Source organism: Sciurus vulgaris (genome assembly GCF_902686455.1).
Source record: "Sciurus vulgaris genome assembly, chromosome: 13".
NCBI lineage: Eukaryota > Metazoa > Chordata > Mammalia > Rodentia > Sciuridae > Sciurus > Sciurus vulgaris.
The window spans coordinates 91071743-91092069 of NC_136474.1; the positions used below are offsets into that span (position 1 = coordinate 91071743).

General features: G+C 36.8%; 1 protein-coding gene across 1 annotated transcript in view; it reads left to right on the top strand.

Moving 5' to 3' along the window:
• The window catches only part of CCDC102B (coiled-coil domain containing 102B), a gene marked incomplete at its 3' end in the record, with an annotated part of 142637 nt that overhangs the window by 22093 nt on the left and 100217 nt on the right, over positions 1 to 20327 (top strand). The window contains exons 2-3 of the mRNA XM_079108399.1: positions 13434 to 14052; positions 16572 to 16792. Of these exons, the coding sequence (XP_078964525.1) occupies positions 13450 to 14052; positions 16572 to 16792 (824 nt within the window). The 5' untranslated portion in view covers positions 13434 to 13449. The remainder of the gene's footprint in view (positions 1 to 13433; positions 14053 to 16571; positions 16793 to 20327) is intronic.

Genomic DNA, 20327 nt, shown 5'->3' on the forward strand with positions numbered 1-20327 from the left:
GTCAGACTAGTACATGGAGGGTGTGTGCCACTGCTTTCTTCTTTATCCAATCCATCTGGTCTTTGCACAAGAAATATAAAAAGAGGTGGCCTTGGCTGCTGAACTCTGTAGCCTTACTGGATGAAACGACGGGTTGAAGTTAAACTCTGTCCCTTGGTCTTCGCTCCAAGTTAAGCGTTCGTGAGACCTCACGCTGTGTGTGGTATTGGTTCAGGCTACTGATACTCAATTTGAATATTTACTGAAGAAACAACTTGGTACAGTAGCAATAGTTCTGAACTTTTCAAAGATCTGAAGTCATCTGCATTGCTGGCAGTTATTATGTTTCTGATATTGTCCAGGAACCTATACTTGCCTAATATAAAATAATTTATTTTTCATCATGCAAAATGAACTTTTAAACTCATTAAAAATGTACAAAACAAATTTTAAGAGTTAATACATCTCTAGGTTGATGTTTGAAATTCTACTGTTCACATTTTAGCCTTTTGTAAATTTTTTATTGGTGCATTTTAACTATACATAGTAGTGGGATTTACTATGCCATATTTGTGGATGCACATGATATAATTTGATCAATCTCTGTGTCTTTATACATGGACACAGTGTGATTTTTTTCATACTATTCTTTTTATTGGTTCATTATAGTTATAAATAATAGTGGGGTTCATTTTGACACGGCCATATGTTCATGGAATATAATTTTCTCCAGTTCAGTCCCCAGTATTTCCCTTTCCCCAGCTCCTCTTCCCTTTTCTCTACTCAACTGGTCTCTCTTCTATTTATTTATAGTTTTTTAAAAATTAGTTTATTATGAATACACATAAAGGTGAAATTCACTGTGATATTTCATGTATGTACATAGGAAACTTGGTCAGATTAATTCTACCATTCCTCCCTTTTCCTGTCCCTGCTCCCTTTCCCTCAATCCCTTTCTCTGCTGAGCTCTCTTCTATTTTCATGAGATTTCCCTTCCTCAAATCTTTTTCTTTTTCTTTTCCTTATTTTGGTCCAGCTTCCACAAATGAGAGAAAAATTTGACTCTTGCTTTTCTGAGTCTGGCTTATTTTACTAAGCATGAAATGCACTTACAAGCAAATGCCATAATTTCATTCTTCTATATGACTGAGTAAAACTCTGTTGTGTACATATATATATACCACATTTTCTTTATCCATTTGTCTGTTGACAAGCACCTAGGTTAGTTTCGTAGCTTGGCTAATGTGAATTGTACTGCTATCAACAGTGATGTGGCTGCATCCCTCTGGTATGCTGATTTTAGATCTTTTGGATATATAAAGGAGAGGGATAGCTGGAGCATATGGTGTTTCCATTTCTACTTTTTTGAGAAATCTCTATACTGCTTTCCAGAGTGGTTGTACTAAATACAGAACCACCAACAATACAAGAGATTACCTTTTCTGCATATTGTCACCAATATTTATTATTATTTGTATTCTTGATAATTTCCATTCTGTTTGGAATGAGATAAAATCTCAGTGTAGTTTTCATTTGCATTTTCCTGATTGCTAGAGAGGCAGAACATTTTTTTTTTCATATATTTATTGAAAACTTTTATTTCTTTTGAGAAGTGTTTCTTTAGTTCATTTGCCCATTTATTAATTGGGTTATTTGCTAAGTTGTTTGAGTTCTTTATGTGTTTTGGATATTAACACATAAAGGGGGACAGGTGGAAAGACTTTCTCCAGTTCTTCAGGCTCTCTCTTCAAGCTCTAACTTGTTTCTTTGGCTATGAAGAAGTGTTTTAGTTCAAAGTCAATCCAGTTACTGTTTCTTGGTTTAATTTCTTGAGCTATAGAAATCTCGTTAAGGACATGGGTGCCTGTGCCAATATATTGGCATGTTGACCCTATATTTTCTTTGAATATCTGCAGGGTTTCTGATCTGGTTCCTAGGTTTTTGATTCACTTTGAATTGACTTTTGTGCCAGGTGACAGAAAGGGATCTGGTTTCATTCTTCTACCTATGGATATCCAGTTTTCTTTTTAAGAAGGTTAGATTTTTTCCAACCTATGCTTTTGGCACCTTTGCCCATGTCAGATGACAGTATCCATGTGGGTCTGTCTGTGTCTTCTATTCTATTCCTTTGTCTTCATGTCTATTTTCATGCCAATGCCTCTGAACTTTCAAATATTCTGGGACTGCTGTTTTCCCTGTTCTGCAATTCTTTCCATTCTTCCTTTCCAACCTGAGCCTGGCAGCATGACTCCAGCAAAGCAGAGTAGCCAGAAGAGAGCTGTCCACCATGACCAAAGAAAACACCACCTCCATTCACAAAGATATCCATGTGGTGGACTTCAAGAAGTGTGCTCCTCAAGCACTCCTAGAAATCTACCAAAAGCAAGGGGACCTCCATTGTGCACACCAATAACCAAGCTCAACTGAGTGTCCTGGGCCAGTGGAGTAGGACGTATTCTTCGTACATCCACAGCAGTTGTCCAGATATGTACTGATGATATAGATTAACAACAATTTCTGAACTGTGGTAACCTATGTCCCTGTGACCATCTTTAAAACTACAGGCAGTGAATGTGAATGACAACTAACAACTGATTGTCGAAGTTATAAAACTGAAAAAAAAAATCATTTAACTACTCAGGACAGGGAAAGGGTAAATTCTTAGATTATCTTGGTGGTTCCGGTATAAACCACAAAGGGAGAGAGGACTGTACACCACAGACAAGAAGGATGGAGGAAGAAGGGGCCAGGCTCCGAGGGATGTGGGAAGCATCTAGAAGTGGGGAAAAGCAAGAAAACTAATTTTCCCCTGGAGACTCCAGCACAGCACTGCCTTGTGACTCCACTGTAGATTTTGGATATCCCGATTTCTGAATAAATAATTTGTGCTATTTGAAAACACCAAGTTTGTGGGCTTTTATTAAAAAAAAAACAGCAGTAGTTATAAAAACTCATACAGAAGGGCAGGTTAGGTCACTTTTCTGCCCCAGCCAGGCTGCACCATGTCTGCCCTCAGAAGTGAAAGTTAACAAGAACATTATCATTATTACATTCTGAGCACTTCATATGATTTGATCCCTTTGGGCCTTAGTTTACATGGCTACACGTTGATTACTGAAATCTATGAAGATGTTTTGACCACTATTCTTCTTCCCCTAAGTGAATTGGAACAATCATCTCTTTCCTTTTGCTTCCACCCTAAGATAGCAGAACTCTTATTCTGCACTTAATAAATGATGCTATTTCTCACATTCTAGATTTGGAAAAAGCATAGCAATTACAACACTGTGGGTCAACAAGTTTGATTTCAATCTTTCTTCATCATTAACTAGTTGAGACTTGAATAAGAGGTCAAATTTCCTGAGTGAATTTCTTCCTTTGTTCAATGTGATTAAAAAAAAAAAAAAAAAACTCTCAAAATAATTTTTGTGGATGTTAACATGAATAATGATTTTAAGCAATCAATACTTATGAGTATTGACATAGGACTAATAAATACTTAGTAAAAAACAGTTTATCAGCAGGCATTTACATCATTTGTATTATCCTTAGGACTCCCTTAGTTGTTTCACTAATATTAATTTATAAATTTAACAAATATGTGCTGAGCTCCTAATATATTCCATGCAACTCTGGAGGCATGGAAATTGCAATGTTATAATATTCGACAAGTCTGTGTTCTCACAACATAGTAGGGGGACAAATAAAAGGTAAACCATTAACCATTAAACCATTACCAACTTTGTGATATGGTATGAGAGTAGTAGCAGCTAGTAAGAAAAGATAAGTAGCAGAATAGTTAGGCATGTCTTCTGAGATAGACAGGTGGACTGAGACCAGAGTGAGTAGAAAGAAACAAAGATCCAAGATTTCAAGGGAAGAGTATTCCAGCCACAGGTCTCTGAGGCAGGAACGAAGGTTGTGGGTTTGAAGAACCAGAAGAAAGCAGCATACCTGGAGCCAGGTGAGGAAGGTATGGAGGGGTAGGAACTGAGGTCAGGAGGTAAGGCTGATGCCATTCACGGGGACTGAGGCTGTGGTTAAAAGTTTCCACTTTTCACTGTAACAACAGGGAGGCATTGAGGTTTTAAATAGGGAGTTAATTAATTCTTTTTACATGCTCACCTCTTAATGCATTTGCACTTTAAAAACAGGTTAACACATACATCATGGTGTAAGTTTACATACACATATATTTTTAAAATATGCTACTTGATATTTTGATATATATAATACGATGTGTATGTAAATATATATATAGACGCACACAGAGACATATTGTGAAATGATCACCACATTTGCCATATTTATTACCTCTACATGATTACCACTGGCGTATAAGAAATCTTATTAAAATTTGAGAAAAGGTTCTTTAGGTGCCATGAGAACTAGAGAGAGCAGTCAGTAGTCATTTCTATAGTTTCTGTTGGGAGAGGAGGTTTCTCCCACTGTTTCTCCACTGGATAGAAGCAGTAATGCAAGAAGTAAATGTGTGGACCTAGGAAGTAATTTGGAGGAATGAAATAACAAAGTGCTGACTGAATGTGGTGAGAGAGAAACTGGCTTTTGACATGAGCTGTTGGACGGTTAGGGGTGCCATTTTTATGGGGTTTAAAAAGGAAAAATGAATTTGTAGAGGGTTGGAGCAAGAGTGTACTTGGGTCAATATTAAACTGGACATAGTGATACTTGACCTTATTTGAGAGGAGATATCAAGAAAATACTACAATAGGTGAATCGAAAGGGCTGAAGACGTGAATTTAGCAGTCGACTAAGGTATCAACTTTGGACTCTTCCACATCGAGGGATGAGCAGTAGAAGAAACAAATGAGGCCAAGAAGCGGGAGACAGGACCATCAGGGAACAGTTGTAAAAAGGAAAGTGAGAGACAATTCCTTCTGTTTGAAGACAGAAGGAATTTTCAACTGTTTTCAATAATGCTGAGGTCAAGTCAGGCCAGGATAAAAACGAGGTGAATATTTGATTTGGAAATATTGAGGTAATTTGTTTTCTTGACAAGTAGGATTTCCATGGAATAGTGTATAGAGATTTTCAGCTGAAGTGTGTCAAGAGACTGGGTTGTGAGGAAGAACAGGGGAAATGAACAGCACATTGGATAACTTGGCTCTTTCATCATAGGAGCAGAGAAATGGGGCATTGTTTGGTGGGGAAGGTTTGCACTGATGCAGCCACTTGGTATACTGAAGGAAGCTATCCTCAGCTCCTTAGCTGCTGTGCAGCATTCACATCATACCCTTGAAACAACCACCTCAGAGATCTACTGATGTCATATCCTCATGGTATTAGTATTTTATACACAGAAAAACATGAGGTAATGAATGAATGAAGTCACTGTGATGCTGAATGGCAAAGCAAGAATTTGAACCATATCTACGTGGTTTCATAGTTCAATGTCTTTCCTGTGTCACCCGTAGAAGGTCGCATAATGGCACTCCCAAAATGTTCACATCCTCTCTCTCCAGAAGTCAGAATAAGTTACCTCACAGGGTGAAAGAGATTTTGCAGAAGTGTTGGTTGAGCATTTGGGGCTGGATGATTATTCTGGGTTACCTGGGTGGGCGCTTATTCAGGGTCCTTAGAAGAGAGGAAGACCAGGGGCAGCACTGGGAGACAGGACAAGGTGGGAGTGACGTGAGGAGGGAGTCTGTGCCAAAGGATGCAGGTGACCTTGAGAAACTGAGAGAGGGATTGGCTCCTTAGGGCCCTAGGAATGCCAGCCCTCACCCTCTTTACTTTAGCCCAGCAAGCTTCTGACCTTCAGAACTGTATGCTAATAAATAGCTACTGTTTTTTTTGTTGTTGTTTTTGTTTTTGTATCATTTTGTTTTTGGTTTTGTTTTTGATACCGGGGATTGAACTCAGAGGCACTCGGCTACTGAGCCACACCCCCAACCTTTGAGCCACACCCCCAACCTTATTTTTTATTTTATTTACAGACAGGGTCTCATTGAGTTGCTTAGCTCCTCGCTTTTACTGAAACTGGCTTTGAATTTGCCATGTCCTCCCTCAGCCTCCTGAATGGCTGGGATTACAGATTTGCGCCACCAAGCCAGGCAATATCTGCTGTTTTAAAATGCTAAGTTTATGATAATTTGCTGCAACAGACACAGGAAACTAGTACCTCACTTTACAATATGAGCTAATTATTTGTAGGGCTGTCTTTTGCTTGTTAACTAAACTTAAAGATGGTCTATAATAGTACCGTTCAATGAATATACAGAATAAATAAGTTAAAAGTTAACTTTTATAATTTTTAAAATGTTGCTTTACTCAACCATGCAGGCAGAAATGACAATCTTACATGACTTCTTGGTGGTATTTTGGAAATAATGCTTTCCTGGCTTCCCTATTCTTGAATCCTAGTATTGGTTGCTTAAATCTGGTCTCTATCTTGTCTAAAAATAACTTACATCAACCCATCTTTCTTGAATGTTCCATATAGCATTTGAAGTGATTTTATGCAACTGGGCTTTTAAAAATGCTTTTAATTCCTATATGATTTCTATTTTAAACAGGTAAATTTTATTCTCTGGTATCAATATAGTCATTATTGCTTATGCTTAAAATTAAATTTCACATTATACATAAGAAATAAAAATTAGCCAACAAACACACACACATATTTTCTTTGTAGAAAGCAGAGTAAGAAAAAAAAAAAAAAAACAAGTATTTGGAAATATGCATAGGTATAGTACATGAAAGTCTAAATATATTCTACAATTTCTGCTCTGAGTCCATGTTTTTCTTTTAGCTCTTTGATGTGGTATACATTTATCCAGTTTGGATTATTAGTGCAAAGAATGTACTGTTGGGAAAATGAAACAGACGTTAAGAATAAATTTTACTTATTGAAAAATTTGTAACTGCTTTCCAAAGATAAATATGACAGTCATTTGGACCACATTCACCAAAATTCATTATCAAGCCTGAGAAAACTTTCTGGTCATCTAACAGAGTAGTTTGGAGGCTGTGCACACTCCAGCAGATGGGTGTGAGAAAATGTTACTGAATCATACTGACACAGAGAAAAGCCTCCTGTTCACTACAAAGTGTGACCAGATCCATGAAGAACTTCTGACTTAACCTCATACGTTCTTTAAGATAAAGTGTGAATGGTGTAAATGGCGTGGGAGTTTCACTTAAGAAATGCATAGGAAAGTCATGATTTTTTTCACTGGAATCTTGAGAAATATACACCAATACTGAAAATGTGATGAATTCAATATTTTAGAAATCTATAATTTTAACAAATAAGAAGTGTTTAAATTTCAAAAATTAAAAAAATAAATAAATAAAAGTCCTGTTTTGGAAAACATACATAGCATTTTAGCATCACCTTGTTTGTAGTGGAACTATGCTAGGAATTATTTGATCCTGTGATCCACTCTCATGATACAAATTCATAATTATAATTTCAAGTTGTCTGCTATGTGCTTTTATTTTCAGTACTTTTTTACTGAAATTCATGAAAGCAGTTATATAGTCATCTTTAATCTGTGGAGGTCATATAAGACAGGCTTTGTGGTATGAGGCAAATTCCAGAGACAGAGTCAACTGTCCAACTTTGAACAGTGGTAGAAGTTTTGACACTGCTAGACGTGTGTAGCTTTACTTTCCATAGTGCATGTGATCTTTTAGCCACCTGGAAATTATGCTAAAGGTATTCATATGTATTTAAAAAAGACTTGGTAGAGCTCTCTAGTTTCAGTAAAGCTAATATTAACTTCATTTTTGGGCTTAAGATGTTAAGGAATATTTTGACTGGTTATTTGGCACTGTTAAGTTGGATTATATTGTATATTAAAATTGCAATAGTTTGTGATTTTGTTCACCAAAACCTTGAGAAGAATATAAATCATAAATGTTAAAAAATACTGGAGAATTCAACCTGTGACAGGTTTCCATATAAATTGATAATAAGTAGTTTAGATGTCATGTGACATACACACACACACACACACACACACACATACACAGTATATATATATATATATATATATATATATATATATATGTAGTTAAGCTGCTAAACTCAAATATTTATGTCTCAAAATTTGTACATTGGTGAGAAATTTCAGGAATACTTTAAAACAGATTTTTAAAAAACCTCATTTGGCACACTCTGAGTGCTAAATAAGAGTAGTTAAATAATGTATCCACCAAGAAAATTTAAATTGAGCATAAATTTGTACTTCACAGGAAAAGTACTATATAGGGTTCAAGATGATCCACCTTCCAGGAAACAGAAATTGTATTTTCCTAAGATTCATTAGAAATGATACATCTACACCTTATCAAATGGCTTGTGGACTTTGGAATCTCTCTTTATTCCTTTATTTGTATTCCAGAGTGATTGAACTGGTCACTTTCTGTCTCTGACTTACAGGGTTATTATTTGTATATAATTTGTCATTTCTTGAAGCATAGGAAAGAGGAACATCATCATATGGAAAAATTATTCTGAAATAGCTTATTTTAAAAGAAATAGTTAATTTTTAATCAATGAATATTATAAAAAAAACATTCTTCTCACCGTTTTTTTCTTAAGATAATTTTTATTGTAAACCTTGGCCAAAATAAAAGGCGAATGTTGATTTGAAGCAATGTTGCCACAACAGTGGGTAACCGTAAGAAAACAGGGATAGAGAAAGCAATGAATCAAAGTAATAAAAGGTGGGGCTCATTGTGTGAGTCCCAGGTCAATTCTTCATGGTAAAGTTAAGCTCTATGAACAGACCAGGCAATTTATAATTTAATTGTGACTCTTGGAAACCATGAATATGCATGTTTTACTGTGTTTGTCTTTATTTTGTAATACCATGCTTTTGGAAAGGAAAATATCTAAGCATTAAATAATTATCAAATTTAATTTACATTCTTTGGTTGCCTCTTTTGTGTAAGTTTTCCTGCCTCTATACAATCCAAAAGTCTCTCATTTGCAACAATAACCACAGACACTAATTGTCCATGTAATTTGCCATGGTGTGAAGACTTTTTTAAGTATAACATCTAACCATGAGCGGAACCGGAGCTGCCTTGCAGCAGTTGTCTGTGGCCGGTCACTCTTAACAGTTCCTCTCAGTTGTCACAACTGCAACCTTCACATTTTGCATTCAGTGTTCCCTTGCAAAGCATCCCCAGAATACATCACTTTTATGTTTTTAATCCATACAAAATGTATATGCTTTTATACAAGTCACAGGTGTGTGTTTGACAGGTCACACTTTATAATACGATGTTTGCTCATAGATCAGAAACTGATTCTTCCTTTTTCTCTGTTAGTCAGAGTATATGGCCTCATACCTACAATTGCAATCTTTCCATTAGCCTTGTGTTTTAAATCTGCATTAATCTGTTCTCTCATCGCTATGGCTTTTGCTATTGTTGTGCATGCATGAGAGGTCCCCTCTTTCTTAAGAAAAACAAATATGAGAAAGGTTTCATTAGAATGCATTTCCTGTAAGTTAAGGGAAAGCAATAACTGTAAATAATACAACAAAAATCCCTTTGGATGCTATTTTGCTCTGCCATGGTAATGTAACTTCTGCCCAAATGGCTTTTCTTTCTGCTCCACTTCATTCTTCAGAAAATACATAAAATGTCACTTGGGAGAGACTTCACTAAGTAAATAGAGACATTTTGGATCAAAATACATTATTTGTTGTTTTCAAAGACTTAGCTAAAATCCGTGAGTGTTTTATTTCTTGTTTATGGTTATTAGCAGTGTCCCAGGATGGCGGAAGCCGCTATCACAGAGGAGGCCCACTGTAGACTTTCCTGTGGGACTTGGGCCTCTGAGAGCTCTAGGGCATGGGATTATGGTCCCATCAGCTGTCAAGCAGAAGCTGCTACCTGGAGGGAGAGAGGCCGGGAAAGGGGTGCCATGGAGAGGCAGGTGCGCCCCCTGCGTAGCAACCAGATGGCACACAGAAGAACCCAGGGGAGGCCTGCAAGGAAGGCAGGTCAGGTGGCTGCAACACGCACATGGAGGTTGGAATGACAAAGAGGAGGAGCTGGTGGCATTTCCTTTTAGCTGTGATGAGGAAACTGAGTGAACTCAAAGGACAATGTAAGCATCAGCAGACTAATGGTGGTGTGATTTGATAAGAGATACTTTAGCATAAAAATACCTAAAACGGATATCATGGCACCGTAGGGAAAATGGAGGATGCTTTGAAGCTGTAGATTTTGACAAGGGGAGGCAGGCGCTTTTGTTACATGAAATTCAGAGCACTTTTTCAAGTCTCATTTTTTCCTTATGCTCTCCTGTTTTTAAGACCCTATTTCCTTTCAACACAGATAAACTAAAAAAATCAAATGTCACAATAGTCCAGTAGCAGTTCTAATAGTCCAGTACTAATGACTCCTACCTAAAGTACTGAGAGAAATTATTAGGACTGGGGATGTAGCTCAGTTGGTAGAGTGCTTGCCTCACAAACACAAGGCCCTGGGTTCAATCCCCAGTACCGCAAATAAATAAATAAATAAATGAATAAAGATAAATTATTACCTTTCCTTGGAGAGAGAAGGGTGAGTGAGCCAATCTGCAGGTGAATTTCCATTCAGCAGTCAAAAGAATGCGGTCCTATTGAATACGTGCTGACTGTCTCCTTTTACAAATAAGAATAGAGTCAAAGGCAGTTTATGCCATCTGTCCAAGACCTTCTCTTGAAAATGTGGAAGAGTCAGGATGAGAACCAAAATCCTCAGGATCCCACCATCTTATACATTAAGCTCTTCTTTGGCCAGAAATATAATGTTTAGTAATACTGAATAAACTCTGCATTTAATATTCCTATCACATCTTATTTATTTGATTATGTACTATATGAAAATATTTGCAGTAATCATGGTAGCCTGATTGAGCGTTTTTTTTAAATGCAGAAATCAGTATAAGAAATCAAAGTCAATAACATTAAAATGTTTTCTCTTACATCAAAGACCTTGTGCTACAACCACTGGCAAATACTTTTGCAGCTATCTTGAATAAACCACAGAGGATGTATGCATATGTATAGGGAAGATGATTACTTAAATGAACCCACAGAGGTATTAAATATCTCCACCTCAAGCAAGTCATCTTTGCTTGAGAAATTCTTTAGAACAGGAAATACTATTTAAGTTCAAGAACTGAAGGATTAAACCAGACTCATTTTTATTTAGTCAGATGTGGACAAAATACAGAGTTAATTGGTAGGAAAGATCTGATTGTACCAGAATCCAATTATGGAGTCTTCAAAATACTAGTGAAATAAAAGTTAATGCGACATTTTAAGGACATTAGAATTTTATGATATTGATTTATTTTGAAAAATGGCAAGGATAAACTTGTTTAATATGCTGAATTAAATTCTCTGTGTTCAGTTTGGAATTTCAACCAAAAGAAAATGTAATTAAATATATGTGTGTCTGTGTGTGTGTATGTGTGTGTGTGTGTATCTCCAATCAAGAATTTCTTTTGTTTTTTGATATTGCTCTTGATTTAATAATTACTGGAAAAGTTTGGCCAGTTGTATTATTATTGCCTGCTGGATTATAGTAAATGTAAGGAACAATTACTCCAATCAGCCCTAATTCAAACACGATGGACAGATGCCAATATTTACAGTAATTACAACCATGAATCAATATTATTATAATAAGTACTACAATAAGGAGTGAATTGGTTTGGCATCACTGTAGAACACTTGCTAAAATGTGCCTTTCTTCCCCAATAAATAAAAGTTAATACAAATTTATTTTAATATTATAGTAATTAACTTAAGTATTATAAAGCTATTTAATTATGGTCTTAATATTGTATAGTCTTTTAAAAATATGTAATTTTTTTAATGAATAAAGGTTTATTTTATAAGTGAATTGGTATAATAAAGCTTATTCAGTTATTAAATAGATGGGTCACAAGGAGGTGGTTTATGATCTGTAACTATATAAAAGCAAATGAAAAAAAGAGTGAGAGGAATTAATATCATGCACATAAAAAGTCATCTAAGATTATTTACACCAGGATATCATCTGAGAATAAAAATAACAAAAATTGGTAACCTTATATAACCATGAAACTTTATTAATTTGAAAATTCATGTATTAAGCAATTATTTTAAAGAAAAGATGTCATTTAACATATTTTCTTTCTTTTTAGCGGGGGTGGGGGGGTTACCAGGGATTGAACTGAGGGGCATTCTACCATTGAGTCACATCCCCAGTCCTATTTTGTATTTTATTTAGAGACAGAGTCTCACTGAGTTGCCTAATGCCTGGTTTTCGCTGAGGCTGGCTTTGAACTCACCATCCTGCTGCCTCACCCTCCCAGCTGCTGGGATTACAGGCAGGCACCACCGTGCCTGTTTTATATTTTCATTGTAGCTCTATTAGATAAAGTAATAGGTACATGTTGTTAAAATGATACATATTTACAAATTAATTTGTCATTTGGTATTTATATAGAAAATTTGTTTTTATTCCTTTACAAAGCTTTGAAATGACTTTTTAGTGTTATCTATTTGGTGAAACATCTTCATTTGTAGGGGATCATCATGACTAGAATTACACCTTGAACATACCCCCAAAATCTAGCGCCGAATAGACAAATACATACCAAAAAGCAATTGAAAAATAAATACATTTATAGTGCAAATTATATATTTTAAATTTGTATGTATTTATGTCAGTCACTAGACTGCAAAACTTTCAGGACAAGGGCCACATCTTACTCACAATATTTTTTTTCTTAGAGCTTATGACAATGTTTACCATAGGAGGAAATTAATTTTTATATCAGGTAGATATGCTTCTGACTGTAAGCAACAGTCAACTGTCACAGCTTAAATCAATAGAGATAATCCTTTTCATTTGGCAGAGAAATTAAAGGTATCATCTTAGGCTTCAAGCATCAGCTCAGACATTAAATGTCTCTCTTCACCTGTTTTTTCCCCCAATTTTAATGTCACCCATGCTTTCCAAACTATGTCCTTGTTCAGGTAGGAAGAAAGCAGAGCAGCGAGAGCTTCTCATATTGATGTGCTCTTCTCAGTAGATGTCACCTGCCTGTCAGTGAAGAGTCCCCAAGGTGGAGATCGTCAGAGAAGGAGGCTAACCAATATTTCTCCTCTGGGGCTGGGATAAGGACTTTTCCACACAGAGAAGAATTAAATTTTTATTCAACTTCAACAAATTGGGGTTTAGTTAGCAGGGGCAAAGGGGCCTATTGTGTAGTTTAGTAGACAACAAATATTACAGTTTTTTTTTTTTTTTTTGATGGACAATGTTGCAACTACAAATGCATGAATTCTATGATTTTAGTTGTACTGGAAGAGAAAATATGCAATATTGAAAAGATGCTTTTTTTTTTCTATTTGTTTTCTCAATATAGGGCTTGATCCAACAATAACAATGAAAATTCAAATGTGTAATTATGTCCTGTCTTTTCTTAGGCCTTGAAAAACAAATATGAACTTAGATTCCATTCATCGATTAATTGAGGAAACCCAAATCTTCCAGATGCAACAGTCGTCAGTCAAACCACGCTGGGACAGGGAAGCTCCTGCCCCCTGCCCTAGGGACACCTGCGGGTCCTGCATGCCACCTTGTGGGCTACAGTCTCCTGCAGCCTATGAGTTTCGTGCTCCTCCGTTCAACACCAACAAATGGGATATTTGTGAAGAACTTCGCCGGCGGGAACTTGAGGAGGTCAAGGCCAGAGCCGCACAGATGGAAAAGACCATGCGCTGGTGGTCAGACTGCACCGCCAACTGGAGAGAAAAATGGAGTAAAGTGCGAGCGGAAAGGAACAGCGCTCGGGAGGAAGGAAGACAACTCAGAATAAAACTCGAGATGACCATGAAGGAGCTGAGCGCCCTGAAAAAGAAGCAAAGTCTGTCACTTCAAAAGGAGGCGACAGAGGCCACAGTAACCCAGGACCTGGAGCTCCCTGCTCCTGAAGGGCCCTACCGCCGTGGAGACCAGTTCCAAACTAGTGCACCCACGAGCGGCTCCATCAGAGAGCGTGTGGTGAACAGACAGCTTGCTGAGGAGGAGAACACTAATGGCGAGGTAAGGCAAGAGCCGCTCAGGAACCCAGACACCGCTGCACTGTGAATGTTCCAGCCCTGGGGCCAAGGAAAGGAATGAACCCAGCAGTGCCAGTCTCCCTCCCCCAGGAGGGCCACCATCTGGGTGGCCCGCTCACCACCAGTGCATTCTTCCATGTCCTGGAGGAGAAAAGTCTGGTATTCATATGCTACCTTATGCATCATACATATATGCACAAAACGTATTTCTGGCTTCCTTGTAATGAATGATCAATCACCAGAGGAAGTGAACTCTCCTATTCTCTCCTATTCTCGGTTCTCACTAAGGCTGGGCAGGATTCCTTTCTCCTGAGGCCTCTCTCCTTGTCTTGCAGAGTCTTCTTCCTGGGTCTTCACATGATCTTTTCTCTGCATTTGTCTGTGTCCAGATTTCCTCCTTCTACAGGGACAGCATCACTAATTCTTCTCTGACACTCCTTTTAACTTGATCACCTCTTGAAAGACCCGATCTCCAAATACAGTTCTGTTCTGAGCTACCAGGGATCCGTATGGATTTTTGAGGAACACGATTCATCATATTGTGATTTTACTAATATTTATAGCAAAAAATAGTGCAGCATTAAAAAATGTGAACAGAAAAATATTTGGAGAGACTTCTCTCCATTCACCCTAAGTGTGTCAATAATAATAAATTATTAGAGGAGTTCGTTGCCTAAGGCTTTAGATTGGCCTCATAATTAAATTCTTGGAAAAAGATATATTGAGTAAATGTAGAAAGTGCATCCCAGGATTCATACTTGGAATTCTCAACATTGTCTGAATCTTGAGGTTTATGGAAATTCTGCATAAAATAAAGTTTGTAAAAACTTTACTTGATCTAGTAGTTCATACATTTTTTTACCTACAATTCCCTCCCCCTTTTTATACCTGGTAAATGCTCCTAATAACCTATAGACCATATTTAGGGAAATTTTAGGAACTCATAGAAGCTTTGTCTATACTATTATATTGTTACCCCATCTATGAAATTCCATCTCTAAAAACCTATTGGTTAATGTCTTGCATCTTTATAATTTATTAAAATCTTAAGTCTTTTATAATGTATACAATTTATGTTAGATATAGCCTAGATCCCATTGCAAATGAAGAATTTTAACAGACTGCAGTAACATGATTACTTCTGCTGGTTTGGTCTTCTAATTGCTTTTACTTACCTTGACAATGCAGGCTGCTAGTGCCTTCATGTTTATCTTCATTGGAATGGTAAATGTTCTCTGAATTCAGTTGTGTTAGTATATAAATTTGGAAATAGAGATTGGCCACAGGAATATAAATGATATAATGTGCCATAAATCCATAAAATATTTCTTTATTATTACAAGTCACTAGGCTATATTTGAGAAAGGGAAGGATTTTCTGTACATGTATTATGCTGGGAAATTCTTAAATTCTTGCAGTTTCATTTGGAATATCTTTGTATCATCAGTGTCAAGAACAAATTATACCTAGTAGGTATTTATTCAAAGTTTTATTTTGGAAAAAACACATAAAATCCCTTGTGATTGCAAGGAAATAAATATTGTCTATTGAAGAATTTTCAATTGGTTGCTTTACTTTGAACAGTTTCCCTGTCAGCTCTGGATGCAAGAGAAGGAAACCTGTGTACTTAGAACTTATATGAACAGCATACTTTCCAATAGCCTTTTATTAGACCTTAAAAATAAAGTACTGACTATTTTATTGGTTTTTAAATATGATAGATAATTACAATATTAATTGTGAAAAGAATTAAGACATGATAATACTAGGCAACTTGGTGTCCACATAGTATTTTAAAAAGAAAATACTAAAAATAAAATAAATTGAGATTTTAATTGCACTTGGCTTTCTCCTATTCAAATCTCATAAGTCAGGGTAAATTTAAATTATAAACAAATATCCACAACATGGGTTCAATGGAGTTTTGGAATTATGACATAGGATTTTTCATTCAGGTTGCTGTCCTGGTAATTGATGCTGGTGTTTATTAAAATGTCTTAAATTCTATGTGAGATCTGCTAGCGAACTAAAATTAAATAAACATGCCTATTAAATCATTTAGGAAAATTATTTCTATCCTGTGCTTCAAAAAATGTTTTTAAAAATCAGTTATTTTTGCTTTGAAACTCTCAAGGACCTTGTGACAAAACAAACTTTAAAAAAGAATTCATCAGTTTATTAAAAACTCTTTACAAGTAATCAAATTTACCAGGGTTGATTTTTAGTTTTGATTAGGCAAAGAACACAAACAGCAAGTTAAAGCAGACCTCTAGAGAAATTATTTAATAATAATGTTAGAATGCAAAAAGAAATAAGTTTGAAGAAGAATGGGATTTAGTTGGGTCATATAATGTGACCCTTAGGGAATGATAATGAAGGGCAAATATGGATTTGATGTTTATCACAGCATTTATTTCCCTTTGAAAATGTTTTGCTCTTGAGTTTTCTCCTGCGTCTTAAATATTCAACAATAATAATTGGATTATGTTTTCCATTTCTCAGGAAGAAGGTGTGGTTCTTGATTCATTAAGATTAAATGAGGAGATGAAGCCCAATCCAGATTGCACTGATTTGTTCAGGAATGGTGGTTTTGGAAGCTGTGCGGTGAAGCCTGGGCTTAGACTGCCAGCAGGGAACCCACCCCAGGAGAATGTGGTGACTCAAGTCTCTGCCTGGCAGCTGCCTTTGGGTGACTTCCAAGAAATCCTGTGGAAGGAGAGAGAGTAAGTGCTCGTCATTGTCTCCCTGAGCAGAGCCTCTTAAGCCTGATAAGCTGGTCATTTGATGACGCATTTGACCCACATGTGGACACAAGCTGGAAGATCTATGCCTAGGATGTGTGAGTCCCTTGGTTCAATCCCCAGCGAAAAAAGTGTAAGATTTGAAAAGATGAGCTACACCCACCGCCACACACACACAGAATATATATATACTTTGAATTTTGAAAGTAACTCATAACTTGTTAATAACTTGTTAATCCTTACCATTCTTCTAAGTTAACTTTCACTGTTAACATGTTATCATCTCTGTTAGCTAATGGTGATTGTATTTGGATTCTTAGTGAATACTTCTAAAATATTGTGTATTATCTAAATTTTATACCTTTATTAGACTTTAGTGAGTCAGCAAAGACGGATAAGTGTTAATATTATGAATGGAGAAATCACAGTTTTATGACCCATTAATCATAGAAAGGAACCTTACATGCTGTCTATGGTGGAATAAAGGAAGCACACTAGACTCATGGCGAGGTGACGTGGAACTCCATCTTGGTCCTGATGTTCTAGCTAGATATTGGACTGCCGTTTCCCTTGAGGACACGAGGGTGCTGTTATGCTTCCGCTGTCTGTTGTTTGGTAGCTGACTTTCCTAAAGCCTGGTTCTTAAAGCAATGCCTCCACGTACTCTGCCTCATAAGCATGGCTGGGCCTGGATAGCCCCTCTCTCACACATGGCTTTGGCTGGGGTGGCTCAGATTTGCAAGTCAGGGAGCAGGATGTCTGAAGGCTTGGTCACTCACAGTTCTGCAGGTTGCTCTTGGTTCTCATCAGGAGTCTCTGCTGGAACTCTCGCCCCGTGACTGCTCCATTTCCTCCCAGCCCAGTGATTAGAGCATCTCAAGATTACCCAGACAATATGAAGCATTTTAATGACCTAAAGCCACAGAGCATCCCTTCTGACACTTTCTGGTAGAGGCAGTCTCACTGGCTCACTCGGGCTCCAGGGTGAGGGACACTGGAGGAATGTCAGATTGATTCACGGTCAGAGCAGGTAGGCCGCAGTCATTTGGGAGACACCTTTGTCCCAGCTTCCTCACGGCACTCTTGTGAGAATTACACACAAATGATGTCTGGGAAAGAGGCCAGTAATGTGAATTACTCGATATGTTGTGTGTGTGTGGTTCCTTCACATTAGCTTAAAAGTATTAGCATAGTGTGGATGGAATTTTTGATGCATTTTAAAATATGCCTCCCAACTCTGAAAGTAATTATTTCTCCATCTCCTTAGTTACTAGACTCTAAGTGGGTAGAGCCAGAAAAAGAATAGGGTGTACACACACCCCATTTGCAAGTATATACTATATACTACTATATATGTCCCATATATTAATACTTATATAATATCAATTTTTATAGATAAGTATATAATATGATATATTTAATATCTGGTTTATATTGACTCAAATAGTGATAAGCATGTGCACAAGCCTTTCAAACATTCTGTAGGCTGCTTATCTGCCATTCTTTCTGTGTCAGCCAGAAGTTTCTCAGGAGTCCCTCTGAAATTTTCTAGCAATACTAGTTCCTTTTTTTCAGGTTTCCTTTCTATGCTTCACAACATTTATAGATTGTGATAAATGTGCATCTGTGAACTAATGTACAGATATTATTCTACCATCAAGGATAAATTCCTAATAGAGGAAATAAACATCAGTATAAAAAAGAACACAAATGAGTGGAATTTATGCTTGAACACATGTCGAAAATCTCATCTGGCCCTTGAAGTCTCAGTGCATTCTTATTTCTTGAGGGATTTAGCGCTTGGTAGTTACATACTTCTCTCAAATCTGTCACAGTGTAGTAGGAGCAGTGTGCTGCATTTCTTCAGATAGAACCTTTTCTCTTCTAGGAGGCCGGTTTAATGGTATTCATATGCTACCTTTATGCGTTCAGTCATACATACACACACAAAACATATTTCTGACTTCTTCGTAATGAATTATCAATCCCCAGAGGAAGTAAACTCTCCAGTTCTCAGCTACTTTAGCATGTAAAACATAGGCCAAAAGAATAAGGCAGGATGGGAGTCTGACTCGGCTCTGGCCCTGTCTTCCTACTGCCTGTTAGAAACAATCCCACGGGTGTCATGAGTCATGGTGTGTGTGTTTATCAATCAGCATTTGCATGGAACCCACAGGAGGCAACTGCAATCTTTATATCACAAGAGAATGTTCCCAGGGATATAGTATTGCTATGATTCTGTCTAATCTTATAACCCTTTCCTCCTGGAATCTCAGTGAGTGGGTGGTTTCAGTAAAGAAGATATGAATGTAATTTTTTCTGTGTTCCCATCTAGTCTCTTGAGTAGAACAGGAGCCAGCTGCAGAAATGCAGGAATCATTTCCACCCATATCCCTCTCCAGAACCTCCTTATCAAGTCCACTAGAATTATTATCATTCATACTTAGAATATTGTTTAGTTTTATGCATAACTTCCCAATATACTCTGAAAATGTATGTATATATTTCTGATGACTTAAAGACATCACAGCATGACCAATGTTATTCTACAACATGTACAATCAGAAAAATGAGAAAGTATATATTATTGTATATTATATTATATATTATTATGTATTATATTATTTATGTACGATCTATCAAAATGTATAAATGCATTCTACTGTCATGTACAACTAATTAGAACAAGTAAAAGAATTTTTAAAAGATATCCCACAGCTACAAAATTTGAAGTGAGGTAGGAAACCTGATGCTCTCATAGACCTCGGTGGACCTACGCAGTAAGAGAGCAGAGTTTTGGCACTGCCAAACCATCTGTAAAGAAGAGCACGAGGTAAACTACTTTGAGGAAATGTTTCAGCACACTGATCAGTCTTCTAATTCAACTACAGGAAGCACACTGTCCCTTATAAAATGCTCGCTTTGTGTCATTTAAGCTGAGCTTAAAATGACATTCTATTTCCTTAATTCATTCTATTTCCTTAATTCATTTTCTAAATAAAAGTAGCATGTGTAAATTTTGCGTTGCTTCATTAAGTGTCAAAGTTTGGGTGTAATAAAATGAGATTTAAAATACCATTGAGATGGTATAGTAAGTTACAAAAATTCAAAAGTTAATATATATTTTATAGATTTAGAAAGAAAATAGGATAATTCTATTTCATGCATATAGGTATATGTATAACTCAACACAATGCAAAAAGTAATATGCAAATTTGCTTGATATTATTTAATGTTATAAAAGTTAGAAAGTCAGGCCTAGTTAGTTACTTTTTCACTGTTACTAGTGGGATATTAATAAATAAATCTTCGCCACTTTTGACTCTCTGGCACCCTTTGTGTTGGGGCCGACCTCCAGCTAGTGTTTGAACCCTCCTTACCTCATCAGACTGAGTCCACTTCTCTGCCTGGATTATGAAAATGCTAGTAAGTCTCCACCACAGCCTTGCTTGCGGGGAGACAGGCACTTGACCAGGGCACCCTAGAAGCTGCCCACTTAGAGGAGCTAGCACTACCC